Raw genomic sequence first — 15,508 nt, forward strand, 5'->3', positions numbered from 1 at the left:
TGTACTGTGGCCGGGCTCAGGGAGGGGGTGAGAAGAAGTGTGCGAGATGGCGAGCCAGGGCTGGGCCGCCCAGCGCCTCCAGGTCAGGCGGCGAGGCAGCGCTGAGTTGCTGGATGCTGGGGTATCGACGCAGCAGGCTCAGGGCTTTCACCCGGCCCACTCCGGGGATCCGCTGTACGGAGCCCAGGACAGCGGCCTCGCTCAGCCCGGAGCGACCCCCACCCACGAACGGGTTCCGCTGCCGCTCCCCGCTCTCGCCCTGCACCTGCACACAGAGGGGAGAGGGTCAGGGGAGGGGGATCAGAGGAGAAGGGAAGGGGAGGGGAGGGGGGGGGGGGAATGGGGAGGAGAGGGGGGAGAGAGGGAGGGGCAAGGATTGAGGGGAGTGGTGGCGGGGGGGAGGGGCGGGGGGAGGGGAGGAGGGAGGGGCGGGGGAGAGGAGGGAGGGGCGGGGGAGAGGAGGGGAGAGGGAGAGGAGGGAGGGGAGAGGGAGAGGAGGGAGGGGCGGGGGAGAGGAGGGAGGGGCGGGGGAGAGGGAGAGGAGGGGCGGGGGGGAATGGGGAGGAGAGGGGGGAGAGGAGGGAGGGGCAGGGATTGAGGGGAGGGGCGGGGGGGGAGGGGAGGGGAGGGGCGGGGATGGGGTGAACACTGACCAGCTGGGCAAGGAGCTGCGAGGCCTCTGTGGGGCTGGCGATGGGGAGGAGGGCGAGGCCCAGCTCCAGCACCACGAAGCGCTGCACGTCGGCAAAGTACTGCTCGCTCAGCGGCGTCCTCTCCACCAGCACGATGCCGCTCACCGCGCTCGCCTGCAACACGGGGATGGTGGATGCAAACGACAGGTCCACAGCACAGTGTCCATGCTGTCCACACCACGGACCCTGGGGAACACCCCACCCTCGCACCGGTAACCCCCACACCCCCCCCGTAACCCCCAGGTCCCCGTAACCCCCACCCCCCCGTAACCCCCAGTCCCCGTACCCCCCCAACCCCACGTAACCCCCACAGTCCCCGTAACCCCCACACCCCTCCGTAACCCCCAGTCCCCGTAACCCCCAGTCCCCCCCGTAACCCCCACAGTCCCCGTAACCCCACCCCCCGTAACCCCCAGTCCCCGCACCCCCCCGTAACCCCCACACCCCCCCGTAAACCCCCACACCCCCCACCCCCACGTAACCCCCACTCCCCGGTTACCCGGCCGATCGCTGTGAACTCACTTTGCGAAAGCGGACCAGCTTCCTCCTGTAGTTGGTGCCGGCGACCAGGTCTGATTCGGAGATGTAGAGCACACAGAGCCGCCGGGAGAGGAGGAAAATCCACCAGCCCCAAGTCACCCTCAAACAGCACGCTGACCCTGCCTGTAGAGAGCACACAGGCACGACTCTGTGTGTGGGCTAACACTGTGCTCTGGTGTGTGTGGGACCAGCATTGTGCTTTGGTGTGTGTGGGACCGGCACTGTGGTCTGGTGTGTGTGGGACCGGCACTGTGCTCTGGTGTGTGTGGGACCAGCACTGTGCTCTGGTGTGTGTGGGACAGCACTGTGCTCTGGTGTGTGTGGGACAGCACAGTGCTCTGGTGTGTATGGGACCAGCACTGTGCTCTGGTGCAGTGGCACTAGCAGGGGGCACGCACCGCCCTGAGTAACCCTGACAAACCTGGCGATGCACTGGCGGGCGGCAGCGATGAGCCCAGAGAGATGATCCCTGCACATCACCGCAGTTACACTCTGGCCCACCCACGTCGCCACTGGATCCAGGGGGGTGCAGATAGAGTGAGAACACACGTGGGTTGTTTTCTCTGCAACGTCGGAGGTTGATAGAAGTATATAAACTGTGAGAGGCACAGGTAGGTTGTCAGTCAGAACCTTTATTCCCTCAAGGTGAAGCTGTCCAACGCTGCACGGTTTAGCTGGAAGGTGGGGGCAGTTGTTTTACAGTGGGGGGAGCCCGGAACGTGCTGCCTGGGTGGTGCTGGAGAAATATACAACAGTGGCGTTTGGTCGGCTTCTGGAGAGGAGCAGGGAAAGGAGAGGCAAGAGGGATCAGCTACTCCTGGAATCGTGTGTGGCACAAACATCATGGGCCGAAGCGCCGTTCCCGTGCTGTACTGCCCCATGTTCCATGGTGTTTACACAGAGAGAGGCTCGAGTCCGGAATACACCCTGATACAGTGGCAGAGGCAGAGCAGGCGAGGAGAGGGGACAGGGAGGGGGAGTGGGGCAGAGGGGAGGGTGAGGAGAAGAGTGGGACAGAGGGGAGGGTGAGGAGAAGAGTGGGGCAGAGGGGAGGGCGAGAGGAGGTAGTGAGACGTGAGAGGGAGTGGAAGCACAGGGGAGAGGAGCAGAGAGGAGAGGTAGAGGAGGGGAGAGGGGCAGAGGAGGGAAGAGGGGGCTGAGGGAGAGGTAGAGGAGGGGAGAGGGGCCAGAGGAGGGGGGAGGAGCTGAGGCAGAGGGGAGAGGTAGTGGGGAAGTGAGAGGGTGGAGCAGTGAGGAGGGGAGAGGTAGAGGAGGGGAGGGGGCAGGGGAGGGGAGAGAGGGCTGAGGCAGAGGGGGAGAGGTAGAGGAGGTAGTGGGGAAGTGAGAGGGTGGAGCAGTGAGGAGGGGAGAGATCTGCCAGCCCGGCCCCCTTCTCCACACCTACCCTGGCAGCCGAGGGTCAGCTGGGAGCCCCTCCACTTCTCACTGGCGACGATGTGTCCGCGGGGGACAGTCCTGCACACACTCGCACTCAGCCCGGCGTCCATCTCAGTCGGGCTGTTGCCCGTTCCCGCACACACCTGGCAACACCACACACACACATCTGGCAACAGACACATCTGGAGTGCTGTGTGGAGCGGGGGAGGCTGAGGGGTGACCGTACTGAGGTGTACCAGATCACGAGGGCATGGATAAAGCCAACACTCAGTCTTTATCCAGGGTTCACGATTCTAAAGAGTACAGGCGAGGTGAGGGGAGAGATTTAAGAAGGACCTCAGGGGCACTAGCTTCACTGGGAGGACTCAGTGGATGAGCTGCTTCCTCTGGCCAATTTATATGCGTCTTCCATGGATTTAGCACCATCCTTAATTTAATTTCCCTCGTGAGCCACCTTCCCGTATAGGAGTAAAGACGTCCTTCTGCAGTTGTATAGGGCCTTGTGAGACTACATCTGGAGTATTGTGTGCAGCATTGGTCTCCTAATTTGAGGAAGGACGTCCTTGCTATTGAGGCAGTGCAGCGTAGGTTCAAGAGGTTAATCCCTGGGATGGCGTGACTGTCATATGAGAAAGATTGGAAAGACTAGGCGTATTCACTGGAGTTTAGAAGGATGAGAGGGGATCTTATTGAGACGTATAAATCATAAAAGGACTAAACAAGGTAGAAGCAGGAAAAATGTTCCCAATGTTGGGGGAGTCCAGAACCAGGGGACACAGTCTATGAATAAAGGGGAGGCCATTTGAAACTGAGGTGAGAAGAAACTTTTTCACCCAGAGAGCTGTGAATTTATGGAATTCTCTGCCACAGAGGGCAGTGGAGGCAAATTCACCGGATGAATTTAAAAGAGAGTGAGATAGAGCTCTCGGGGCTAGTGGAATCAAGGTATGGGGAGAAGGCAGGCACGGGTCACTGATTGTGGATGATCAGCCATGATCACAATGAATGACGGTGCTGGTTCAAAGGGCCAAATGGCCTCCTCCTGCACCTATTTTCTATGTTTCTACGTGTCAGATTAGGAAAACGAGACCTGGGTACCTTGTACTTCAGTGACTGAAAGTAAGCAAGCAGTGAAGAAAGCTAATGGAATATTGGCATTCATAACAAGAGGATTTGAGTTTAGGAGGAAGGAGGCCGGTCCAACTGCAGTTGTACAGAGCCCTGGTGAGAACACACCTTTAGTTTAGTTTAGTTCAGAGATACAGTGCGGAACAGGCCCTTTTGGCCCACCGGGTCCGCGCCGACCAGCGATCCCCGCATATTAACACTATCCTATACCCACAAGGGACAATTTTTACATTTACCAAGGTTGCAGGGTGACTTGGACTTGACTTGGACAGGTTGTGTGAGTGGGCGGATGCATGGCAGATACAGTTTAGTGTGGATAAGTGTGAGGTTATCCACTTTGGTGGTAAGAATAGGAAGGCAGAGTATTATCTGAATGGTGTCAAGTTAGGAACGTCCCGTACAACGAGATCTGGGTGTCCTAGTGCATCAGTCACTGAAAGGAAGCATGCAGGTACAGCAGGCAGTGAAGAAAGCCAATGGAATGTTGGCCTTCATAACAAGAGGAGTTGAGTATAGGAGCAAAGAGGTCCTTCTGCAGTTGTACAGGACCCCAGTGAGACCGCACCTGGAGTACTGTGTGCAGTTTTGGTCTCCAAATTTGAGGAAGGATATTCTTGCTATTGAGGGCGTGCAGCGTAGGTTTACTAGGTTAATTCCCGGAATGGCAGGACTATCATATGTTGAAAGACTGGAGCGACTAGGCTTGTATACACTAGAATTTAGAAGAGGAGATCTTATCGAAACGTTATAAGATTATTAAGGGTTGGACACGTTAGAGGCAGGAAACATATTCCCAATGTTGGGGGAGTCCAGAACAAGGGACCACAGTTTAAGAATAAGGGGTAAGCCATTTAGAACTGAGATGAGGAAAAACGTTTTCAGTCAGAGAGTTGTGAATCTGTGGAATTCTCTGCCTCAGAAGGCAGTGGAGGCCAATTCTCTGAATGCATTCAAGAGAGAGCTAGATAGAGCTCTTAAAGATAGCGGAGTCAGGGGGTATGGGGAGAAGGCAGGAACGGGGTACTGATTGAGAATGATCAGCCATGATCACATTGAATGGCGGTGCTGGCTCGAAGGGCCGAATGGCCTCCTCCTGCACCTATTGTCTATTGTCTAATCAACCTACAAACCTGCACGTCTTTGGAGTATGGGAGGAAACCGAAGATCCCGGAGAAAACCCACGCAGGTTACAGGGAGAACGTACAAACTCCGTACAGACAGCACCCGTAGTCGGGATTGAGCCCGGCTCTCTGGCTCTGCATTCGCTGTAAGGCAGCAACTCTACCGCTGTGCTACCATGCCGTCCAAAATACCTGGATGATTGTGCGCAGTTTTGGACTCCTAATTTAAGGACATTCTTGCTATTGAGGGAGTGCAGCATGGGTTCACCAGGTTAATTCCCAGGATGGTGGGACTATCATATGATGAAAGAATGGGTCGACTGGGCTTGTATTTAGAATGATGAGAGGGAATTTTATAGAAACATATACAATTCTTAAAGTGAACGTTGGCCTTCATAACGAGAGGATTTGAGTACAGAAGCAAAGAAGTCCTTCTGCAGTTGCATAGGGCCCTGGTGAGACTACATCTGGAGTATCGTGTGCAGTTTTGGTCTCCTAATTTGAGGAAGAACGTTCTTGCTATTGAGGCAGTGCAGCATAGGTTCACAAGGTTAATCCCTGGGATGGCGGGACTGTCATATGAGGAAAGATTGGAAAGACTAGGCTTGTATTCACTGGAGTTTAGAAGGATGAGAGGGGATCTTATTGAGACGTATAAAATCATAAAAGGACGAGATAAGGTAGAAGCAGGAAAAATAATCCCAATGTTGGGGGAGTCCAGAACCAAGCCAAGGGCCCACAGTATTAGAATAAAGGGGAGGCCATTTAAAGCTGAGGTGAGAAAAAACTTTTTCACCCAGAGTTGTGAATTTGTGGAATTCTCTGCACAGAGGGCAGTGGAGGCCAAATCACTGGATGAATTTAAAAGAGAGTTAGATAGAGCTCTAGGGGCTAGTGGAATCAAGGGATATGGGGAGAAGGCAGGAATTTTGGATGATCAGCCTTGATCACATTGAATAGTCGACTCCTGCACCTATCTTCCATGTCGGGATGAGTGAGAGGGTCAGGCTGAGGAGGGGGTCTCTGTGCGGGGTCACGCTGGGGGTGGAGGGGTCACGGGGATAACTCACCTCCAGCGCTGGATTTTGTCGCGGCTCCCACCCCCTTCCACGCCCGGCTACACTGCGGGAGTGAGAGGTCGGACGTCTGCCCTCTCCCACAGGCCCCATGGCTGAGGCGCAAAGAGACTAGAGGAGCAAGACGGACCACCCCGTTGAAATCGCCTCTACTGGTGTGGTACGCAAAGGAGCCATTTTAGTAAGCAAAACCCCGCCGTTCTCTTCTCTGCCTCTCGCAGTGTAATCAGTGTTGTGGAGGAACAGTATGTGTGATGATACCATTAAAATACAGATGATACCATAAAAATGCAGATGATACCAATAAAATGATCATCTACCAATTCACAGATTTTTGTTATTTTTCTTTTTAAATGTTTCTGCACGTTTCTGCCTACTAAAATGGCGCCATGACATGCTCCGGTATTTAGGGACGAGTGGCCTACCTGCTCCTCTAGTATCTCCCATTCTTTCTCTCCCGAGATGCTGCCTGACCTGCTGAGTTACTCCAGCATTTTGTGAATAAATCGATTTGTACCAGCATCTGCAGTTATTTTTTTATACCTCTAGTATCTTTATTGTGGAGCGTGGACCCGCCCCTCCCACCGTCATATCCGGCCCCGCTCACATGAGGCAAAGCCACATCCGGTCCCGCCCACACGACCCAGCACCACATCCGGTCCCGCCCACAGGATGTTGCGCCGGCGGCAGCTCACTCAGGGCGCTGCGCCGCAGCGGCGGGGCCTGGAGCTGGAGCCGCGTGAGTGGGCCAGGGGCCGGCGCCGGGGTGGAGGACGGGCCCGAGGGAGTGGGGTTGAAAGGGGTGAGACGGCGAGTGGAGGAGGGGGTGTGGGGGTGGCAGAGGCAGACATAGAAACAAATAACATAGGTGCAGGAGGAGGCCATTTGGCCCTTCGAGCCAGCACCGCCATTCATTGTGATCATGGCTGATCGTCCACAATCAGTAACCCGTGCCTGCCTTCTCCCCATATCCCTTGATCCCACTAGCCCCTAGAGCTCTCTAACTCTCTCTTAAACCCATCCAGTGAATCGGCCTCCACTGCCCTCTGCGGCAGAGAATTCCACAAATTCACAACTCTCTGGGGCAGCAGCGGTAGAGTTGCTGCCTTACAGCGAATGCAGCGCCGGAGATCAGGTTCAATCCTGACTACGGGCGCCGTCTGTACGGAGTTTGTACGTTCTCCCCGTGACCTGTGTGGGTTTCTCCGACATCTTCGGTTTCCTCCCACACTCCAAAGACGTGCAGGTTTGTAGGTTAATCGGCTGGGCAAATGTAAAAATTGTCCCTAGTGTGTGTAGGATAGTGTTAATGTGCGGGGATCGCAGGGCGCTGTATCTAAAAATCTAAATCTAAAAACCTCTGGGTGAAAACATTTTTCCTCATCTGAGTTCTATATGGCCTCCCCTTATTCTTAAACGGTGACCCCTGGTTCTGGAACATCAGGAACATTTTTCCTGCATCTCCCTTGTCCAATCCTTTGAGAATTGTATATGTTTCTATATGATCTCCTCTCATCCTTCTAAATTCCAGTTTATACAAGCCCAGTCGCTCCAGTCTTTCATTATCTGTCAGTCCCGCCATTCCAGGGATTAACCTATGCTCCACTCCCTCAAATAGCAAGGATATCCTTCCTCAAATTAGGAGGAGAGATGGGGAGAGGTAGAGGTGGGGGAATGGCGGCTCAGAGGTTGGGAGTGGTTGATCTGGGGAAGCGAGTGGTTGAGAGGGGAGGGAGGAGCGGGGATGGGGATGAAAGTCTGGGGTTAAGGGAGTGTGGTTGTGCGGCTGGGAAGATGGGACGGGGGTGGAGTGGTGAGGGGGAGGTGACGCTGCACTTGGAACGAAGGAGGGTTGGTGGGAATACCCACGGAGGTGGGGGTGAAGGGTCCGACTGCCCTCTCCTGCAGGCTGCCCAAGGTGGGGGTCTCCACTGTGAGGCGGCAGTCACAGGGGAATCCCCACCAGCTCGGGGGGGGGGGGGGTTATATCGTGTGTGTGAGGCGTGCGCGTGTGTTGTGCCTGTGTGTGTGAGGCGTGCGGTTTGTGTGCGTGTGTGTGTGAGGCGGGCGGGGGTGTGTTGTGTGCATGTGTGTGTGAGGCGGGGGTGCGTGTTGTGTGCGTGTGTGTGAGAGGCGGGTGAGTGGTGGCGAGTTGTAGGAGCAGAATCAGGCCATTCGGCCCATCAAATTTACTACAACATTCAGTCATGGCTGATCTATCTCTCCCTCCTAACCCCATTCTCCTGCCTTCTCCACATAACCATTGACATCCGTACTAATCAAGAATCTGTCAATTGCCACCGTATAAATACGTGTCCTTGGCCTCCACAGATGTGTGTAACCTCCCGTGCAGGGTGATTGTGGGGGGCTGGGTCGCTGTGTGTGGGGGGCATGTGTTGGGTGTGTGTGTGTGGGTGGGCGTGTGTGTGTGGCGGGTGTGTGTGTGGGGGGCTGGGTCACTGGGTGTGGGGGGTAGTTTGTGTCGGTGGGGTCTGTATATTGGGGTGGGGGTAGTTTGTGTCGGGGGGTGGTTTGTATCGGTGGGCGTCTTGTATCGGTGGGCGTCTGTATTTTGGGCCGGGGTGGTTTGTGTTGGGGGGGTCTGTACATTGGGGTGGGAGTAGTTTGTGTCAGGGGGGTGTCGTTTGTGTCGGGGGGTGGTTTCTGTCGGGGGGGTCTGTATATTGGGGTGGGGGTGGTTTGTGTCGGGGGTCTTTATATTGGGGTGGGGGTGGTTTGTGTCGGGGGTAGTCTGTGTCGGGGGTAGTCTGTGTCGGGGGGTAGTCTGTGTCGGGGGTAGTCTGTGTCGGGGGGGTGGTGGGGTAGTTTTGTCGGGGGGGTAGTCTGTGTCGAGGGAGTAGTGGGGTAGTCTGTGTCGAGGGGGGTAGTGGGGTAGTCTGTCCGGGGGTAGTCTGTGTAGGGGGGGTAGTGGGGTAGTCTGTGTCGGGGGGTAGTCTGTGTCGGGGGGTAGTCTGTGTCGGGGGAGTAGTCTGTGTCGGGGGGGTAGTGGGGTAGTCTGTGTCGGGGGGGGTAGTGGGGTAGTCTGTGTCGGGGAGTAGTCTGTGTCGGGGGGGTAGTGGGGTAGTCTGTGTCGGGGGGGTAGTGGGGTAGTCTGTGTCGGGGGGGTAGTCTGTGTCGGGGGTAGTGGGGTAGTCTGTGTCGGGGGGTAGTGGGGTAGTCTGTGTCGGGGGGATAGTGGGGTAGTCTGTGTCGGGGAGTAGTCTGTGTCGGGGGGGTAGTGGGGTAGTCTGTGTCGGGGGGGTAGTGGGGTCGTCTGTGTCATCATATCATATCATATATATACAGCCGGAAACAGGCCTTTTCGGCCCAACAAGTCCGCGCCGCCCAGCGATCCCCGCACATTAACACTATCCTACACCCACTAGGGACAATTTTTACATTTACCCAGCCAATTAACCTACATACCTGTACGTCTTTGGAGTGTGGGAGGAAACCGAAGATCTCGGAGAAAACCCACGCAGGTCACGGGGAGAACGTACAAACTCCTTACAGTGCAGCACCCGTAGTCAGGATCGAACCTGAGTCTCCAGCGCTGCATTCGCTGTAAAGCAGCAACTCTACCGCTGCGCTACTGTGTCGGGGGGGTAGTCTGTATCGGGGGGTAGTCTGTGTCGGGGGGGTAGTCTGTGTCGGGGGGTAGTGGGGTAGTCTGTCGGGGGGGTAGTCTGTGTCGGGGGGGTAGTGGGGTAGTCTGTCGGGGGGGTAGTCTGTGTCGGGGGGGTAGTGGGGTAGTCTGTCGGGGGGGTAGTAGGGTAGTCTGTGTCGGGGGGTAGTCTGTGTCGGGGGGGTAGTCTGTGTCGGGGGGGTAGTCTGTCGGGGGGTAGTGGGGTAGTCTGTGTCGGGGGGTAGTCTGTGTCGGGGGGGTAGTGGGGTAGTCTGTGTCGGGGGGGGTAGTCTGTGTCGGGGGGTAGTCTGTGTCGGGGGGTAGTGGGGTAGTCTGTGTCGGGGGGGTAGTGGGGTAGTCTGTGTCGGGGGGGTAGTCTGTGTCGGGGGGTAGTGGGGTAGTCTGTGTCGGGGGGGTAGTCTGTGTCGGGGGGGGGGGTTGTGGCGGCGTTGACCGTCTCTGTCTCACAGGCTGATGTGGAGCAGGAGTTTGGGGCCGTGTTCATGGCCGCTGCCGAGGAGCTGCTCTGGGAGTTCCTGCAGAGGATCGAGAACGTCCTGCCGCCCCCCCGCATTGAGCAGGTAACCCCCCCTCACCCTGGGGCCTCCCTCCTCACTCCCCCTCACGTCCAACACTTCTATCAGATCACCCTCACCCGCCTGCGCTCTAAGAAATACAGTGTCAGACTGTTCAGCCTCAGGCCTTCAAGTCCTGGCAACATCCTCGTAAATCTTCTCTGTACCCTCTCCAGCTTGACAACATCTTTCCTATAACGTGATGCCCAGAACTGGACACATTACTCTAAACGTGGCCTCACCAACGCCTGATACAACTGCAACATGACCTCCCAACTTCTATACTTTGGCTGATAAAGGCCAATGTGCAAAAGCCTTTTTGGCCTCCAGACCTATCTGTGATGCCACTTTCAAAGAACAAGCTAGCCTGCACTCCGAGATCCCTCTGCTCTACAACACTCCCCCGCAATACAACATATCACACTTCTCTGTATTAAATTCCATCAACCTCCAAAGCATAGGGGTGAGAGCACTGGTCTTGTAAACCAGGGGTCGTGAGTTCAAATCACACTGGGGCCTGTTGGAATTTTTCTTAAGGTAAGACGGGCAAAGTTTAAAAGTGATGTGTGGGTCTGATATTTAATGGATCGTACGGGTTTGGAGGGATATGGACCAAACGCAGGCAGGAACATGTGGACAAGTTGGGACGTGTTGCCAAAGGGCCTGTTTCCACACTATCGCACTGACTCTAACCATTCCCCAGCCTATCTGCCCAACCCATCAAGATCCTGTGGTAATTTTTGTGAACCATCATCACTATCTATAATGCCCCACGGTGTTGTGTTGTATGTAAACTTACCCATGTCTTGTACATCCTCCTCCAAATCATTGATGTAGATGACAAACAGCAATGGGCCCAGCACCGGACCCTGAGCACACCACTGGTCACAGGCCTTTAAAGCATCATAAGAATAGACACAAAGTGGTGGAGTAACTCAGCAGGTCAGGCAGCATCTCTGAAGAAGGTCGATAGGTGACGTTTCTAGTCGAGACTCCTCCAGAGATGCTGCCTGACCCGTTGAGGTACTGCAGCACTTTGTGTCTATGGTTGGTGTAAACCAGCATCTGCAGTTCCTGTTTACTGCTTCCACCGTCACCCTCTGCTTCCTTCGATGAAGCCAATTCTCTCCCCACTCAGTTCCCTTTCTCTGGATGCTGCGCGATCTAACCTTCCAGCAACGTTGACCTCTCTCCCCTTCTCCCAGTGACAGCCCCGAGCCAGCGCCATGGACACAGGCAGCCTCTCCCCGGACCAGCAGCCCCGAGCCGATCGGTTCTCCTGGAACGACTGAGCGGCGGGCAGAGGCTCCGGGGGGTGACCGCTCTAGCGGGCAGAGACCGGCAGCGCGGCCCCACAGTGGCGCGGCACTGGAGCCTGCGGCTGAAGGGCGGCGGAGGCGGCAGCGGCGGGCAGGCCGGCGTGTACGGGAAAGGAGAGTGAGGAGGGAAGCCCGCAATGGGGTGAGACCCCGCCGTCCGACCCCAGTGACCACGACTATTACCCCTTCTGTAGCCAGGACGCGGCGCAGGGCCGCTGGGCGCGGAGGAACAGCGTGGGACAGTTTGCCGCAGGCTCCAGCCCTGTGGGCGGGAACTCTGACTAACGCTGCCGCCCAGCACCGGGCAGCCCGGGCATCGGCAGCGTTACACTGCGGGGTCGAGGGCGCGGGGCTGTGGTCGGCGCTGCAAACACCTCCCTCCTCCCGGCAGCGCTCCGCCCGCCCGCCTGCTCGCCGCAGGGGTTGTGTTCCCGCAGCGCCCTGGCCATCCTCGCCTCATTTCATCTTCACTGGGCGGGGTGGGGGCGGGGGTGGCCGATCATTTCCCCAGTAACTTGGGATTTCAACTGTGGCAAAGTTCTTGTCATTCCGAGACACGGAGAACAACAGGCGCTGGAGCAACTCCGCGGGTCAGGTCGGGCAGCATCTTTGGAGGGAATTACAGACAGCGCTTGGGGTCGGGACTGACTGGGGCATGAGCCGTAGTCACGGCCACATCTGTGGCATCCATGTTTAGTTCGGGTTGTGTGCGTCGCTCTGGTCCGGCGACGGGAGTGGAAGATGGTGGATTTGAGTTTTGGGATGTCGGCGGGAGGCCGTGTCCCGGAGCCGCTCCAGCGTTGGGAGGTTTAGGAACTTTCTCCGCAAGGGTTGGAGCAGTGTGGAACTATCCCTGCCCTGGTGAATCATGTCCGCATCTCCTTCGTCTCTCCCCGGCCCCCCAGCAGACTCTCCCTGACAGCTGCAGACCGACCGCATGGATGTTCACCTCGGCGAGAGCGGTGAAGATGTTGACGAGTGGAGTAACACTTTACTCTGTGCCTGCAGGGTCAGTTGTGGGCCAAATGTGGGTCCCGCGACACAGGCAGCCAGCCAGCCCGTCGCTGCAGTACTTGAGCTATTGAACATGACTTTTGTGACTATGTTTGCAATAAATGATTTGGATCTACCATTGCCCACGTTACAACAAGCTGCCTGCCGCCTGTCCAGTGAAGATCTGTTTGTTGACAGATCCACCCCGGTCGGTATTGGGCTGAAGGTTCAGTGGCACCTCGCCCACAGCCCGCCAACAATCTTCACTTCCCATCAACTTAATCGTCCATCTGGCCTTCATTAGTCGGGGATGTGGAAAATAACAGTCAGGAAGTGGGGCAACAGCTTTAGGAAAGTGGTTAAACCACATTTGGTCGATTGATATTTTCAGGGCAGAGATAGATCGATTCATGATTAGTACGGGTGTCCAGGGTTATGGGGAGAAGGCTGGAGAATGGGATTGGGAGGGAGATGGATCAGCCATGGTTGAATGGCGGAGTAGACTTGTTGGGCTGAATGGTCTAATTCTGCTCCCGTCACCTATGACCGTATTTGGAGCATTGTGTTGTAATTTTGGTTATGGCACATGGCACCATTTATATCTCCTCGACAAGAAGGATGTAGAGGCTTTGGTGAGAGTGCAGAAGAGATCCATTGGGATGGCTTAAAGGGTCTGTTGGTATCAGGCGCACACCAGAAACGAGAGATACACTGCAACGTTTGCCTCATGCGGAATGAAAGGGTGTGGGATCACATTTACACAGCTGAGGTCTAAACAAGAGGAGCGGGAACCGGGGGTGGAGGGGTTCTGGGGCAGAGCAGAGAAGTGTTCCTTCAGCTGTAACCTTGGGGCCCGTGCCACTCTCACTGCGCCTGCATCCTCTGGTGGGCTGCAGGGAGTACTATGGACTGGAGGGAGAGAGAAAACGGAATTATAGACCAGTTAGCCTTACATCAGTAGTGGGGAAGATGCTTGAATCGATTGCTAAAGATATTATAGCAGTGCATTTGCAAAGCAGTGACAGGATCGGTCAAAGTCAGCATGGATTTATGAAGGGGAAATCATGCTTGACTATTCTGGAATTTTTTGAGGATTTAACAAGTAGAATGGATAAGGGAGAGCCAGTGGATGTGGTGTATGGACTTTCAAAAAGCCTTTGACAAGGTCCCGCGCAAGAGATTAGTGCGCATAATTAGAGCACATGGTGTTGAGGGTAGGGTATTGACATGGATGGAGAACTGGTTGGCAGTGAGGAAGCAAAGAGTAGGAATTAACGGGTCCTTTTCAGAATGGCAGGTGCCTCAAGACCCAGTGCTGGGACACCAGTTATATACAATATATACATTGACGATTTAGACGAAGGAGTTAAATGTAACATCTCCAGGTTTGCCAATAACACAAAGCTGGGTGGCAGTGTGAGCTGTGATGAGGATGCCATGAGGTTGCAGGGTGACTTGGACTGGTTGGGTGACTAGGCAGATGCAGTTTAATGTGGATAAATGTGAGGTTATCCACTTTGGTGGCAAGAACAAAAAGGGAGATTATTATCTGAATGGTGTCAGATTAGGAAAAGGGGAGGTGCAACGAGACTTGGGTGTCCTTGTACATCAGTCACTGAAAGTAAGCATGCAGGCACAGCAGGCAGTGAAGAAAGCAAATGGCTTGTTGGCCTTAATCGCGAGAGGATTTGAGTGTAGGCGCAACAAGGTCCTACTGCAGTTGTACAGGGCCCTGGTGAGAGTGTGCAGTTTAGTGTCCTAATTTGAGGAAGGACATTCTTGCTATTGAGGGAGTGCAGCGTAGGTTCACGAGGTTAAACCCCGGGATGGCGGGACGGACATATGATGAAAGAATGGGTCGACTGGAATTTAGAAGAATGAGAGGGGATCTTATAAAAACATGTAAAATTCTTAAGGGGTGAGACAGGCCAGATGCAGGAAAAAATGTTACCGATGTTGGGGGAGTCCAGAGCAGGGTTCACAGTTTAAGAATAAGGGGTAGGCCAGTTAGGAATGGGGTGAGGAAAAAAGAATTCACGCAGTTATGAATGTGTGGAATTCTCTGCCACAGAAAGCAGCGGAGGCCAATTCACAGGATGTTTTCAAGAGAGAATTAGATTTAGCGCTTAGGGCTAAAGGAATCGAGGGATCTGGGGGAAAAGTAGGAATTCTGGATGATCAGCCATAATCATCTTGAATGGCCTACTCCTGCACCTATTTTCTATGTCTGGGGATGTGGGTCAGGGTAGATGGGGCCGGGGGTTGAGGGTCAGGGGGGCCTCTGTGAAGGCCGTGCTGGGGGGGGAGGGGAGTATTGGGGGGCTGCACTGAGGTCTCTATGGTGTGGTCTCTATGGGAGTGACGGGGCTGCGCTGGGAGGGGGATCTATGGGGTGGGTGGGTGGGAGCCAGTCTGAGGGGTCACGGCACCACGCTGGGGTTGAGGGGTCATGGGGTGACGATGGGGGTTGAGGGGTCACTAGCGCTGGGGGTTGGGTCATGGGGTGATGCTGGGGGTTGAGGGGTCATGGGGTGACGCTGGAGGTTGAGGGGTCATGGGGTGACGCTGGGGGTTGAGGGGTTATGGGGTAACCTTGGGGGTTGAGAGGTCATGGGGTGATGCTGGGGTTTGAGGGGTAATGGGGTCATGCTGGGGGTTGATCGGTAACAGGGTCACGCTGCAGATTGAGGGGTCATGCTGGGGGTTGAGAGGTCACAGGGTCATGCTGGGGGTTGAGATCAAAGATACTGGAGTAACAAGGTGAACCATTCCGTTGAAATCGCCGATACTGAATTGTAGGAGCGGAACATTCGCCATTTTAGTAAGCAAAACCCGCCGCTCGCTCTGTCTCTCGCAGTGTAATCAGTGTTCTGGGGGAACATTATGTGTGATGATATCATTAAAATGCAGAATATATCTCATCCGTCAACTCACATTTTTTTGTTATTTTTATTTTTTAATGTTTTCCCCTGCTTAATTTCTTGGATTTTTTAAAACATAGGACAAACAAAAAGAGATACAGCTCGTGGGGGTGAAATTAA

At 55.2% G+C, this 15,508-nt stretch overlaps 2 protein-coding genes across 2 annotated transcripts in view; one reads left to right on the forward strand and one right to left on the reverse strand.

Annotated features, from left to right (window-relative positions):
- Positions 1 to 7: 7 nt before the first annotated feature.
- Positions 8 to 6,224, reverse strand: faap24 (FA core complex associated protein 24). The gene is given in 6 exon segments (XM_078400918.1): positions 8 to 265; positions 654 to 806; positions 1,215 to 1,310; positions 1,312 to 1,355; positions 2,638 to 2,773; positions 5,950 to 6,224. Coding segments are annotated over 6 exon segments (777 nt in total). The 5' UTR covers positions 6,049 to 6,224; the 3' UTR covers positions 8 to 16.
- Positions 6,225 to 6,629: 405 nt separating this feature from the next.
- LOC144594437 (uncharacterized) overlaps positions 6,630 to 15,508 on the forward strand; it is a 33,229-nt gene continuing 24,350 nt past the window's right edge. Inside the window, exons 1-3 of the mRNA XM_078400913.1 lie at positions 6,630 to 6,694; positions 10,051 to 10,161; positions 11,361 to 11,616. Of these exons, the coding sequence (XP_078257039.1) occupies positions 10,055 to 10,161; positions 11,361 to 11,616 (363 nt within the window). The 5' untranslated portion in view covers positions 6,630 to 6,694; positions 10,051 to 10,054. The remainder of the gene's footprint in view (positions 6,695 to 10,050; positions 10,162 to 11,360; positions 11,617 to 15,508) is intronic.

This window comes from Rhinoraja longicauda, chromosome 6 (assembly GCF_053455715.1).
Source record: "Rhinoraja longicauda isolate Sanriku21f chromosome 6, sRhiLon1.1, whole genome shotgun sequence".
In the NCBI taxonomy this organism is placed as follows: domain Eukaryota; kingdom Metazoa; phylum Chordata; class Chondrichthyes; order Rajiformes; family Arhynchobatidae; genus Rhinoraja; species Rhinoraja longicauda.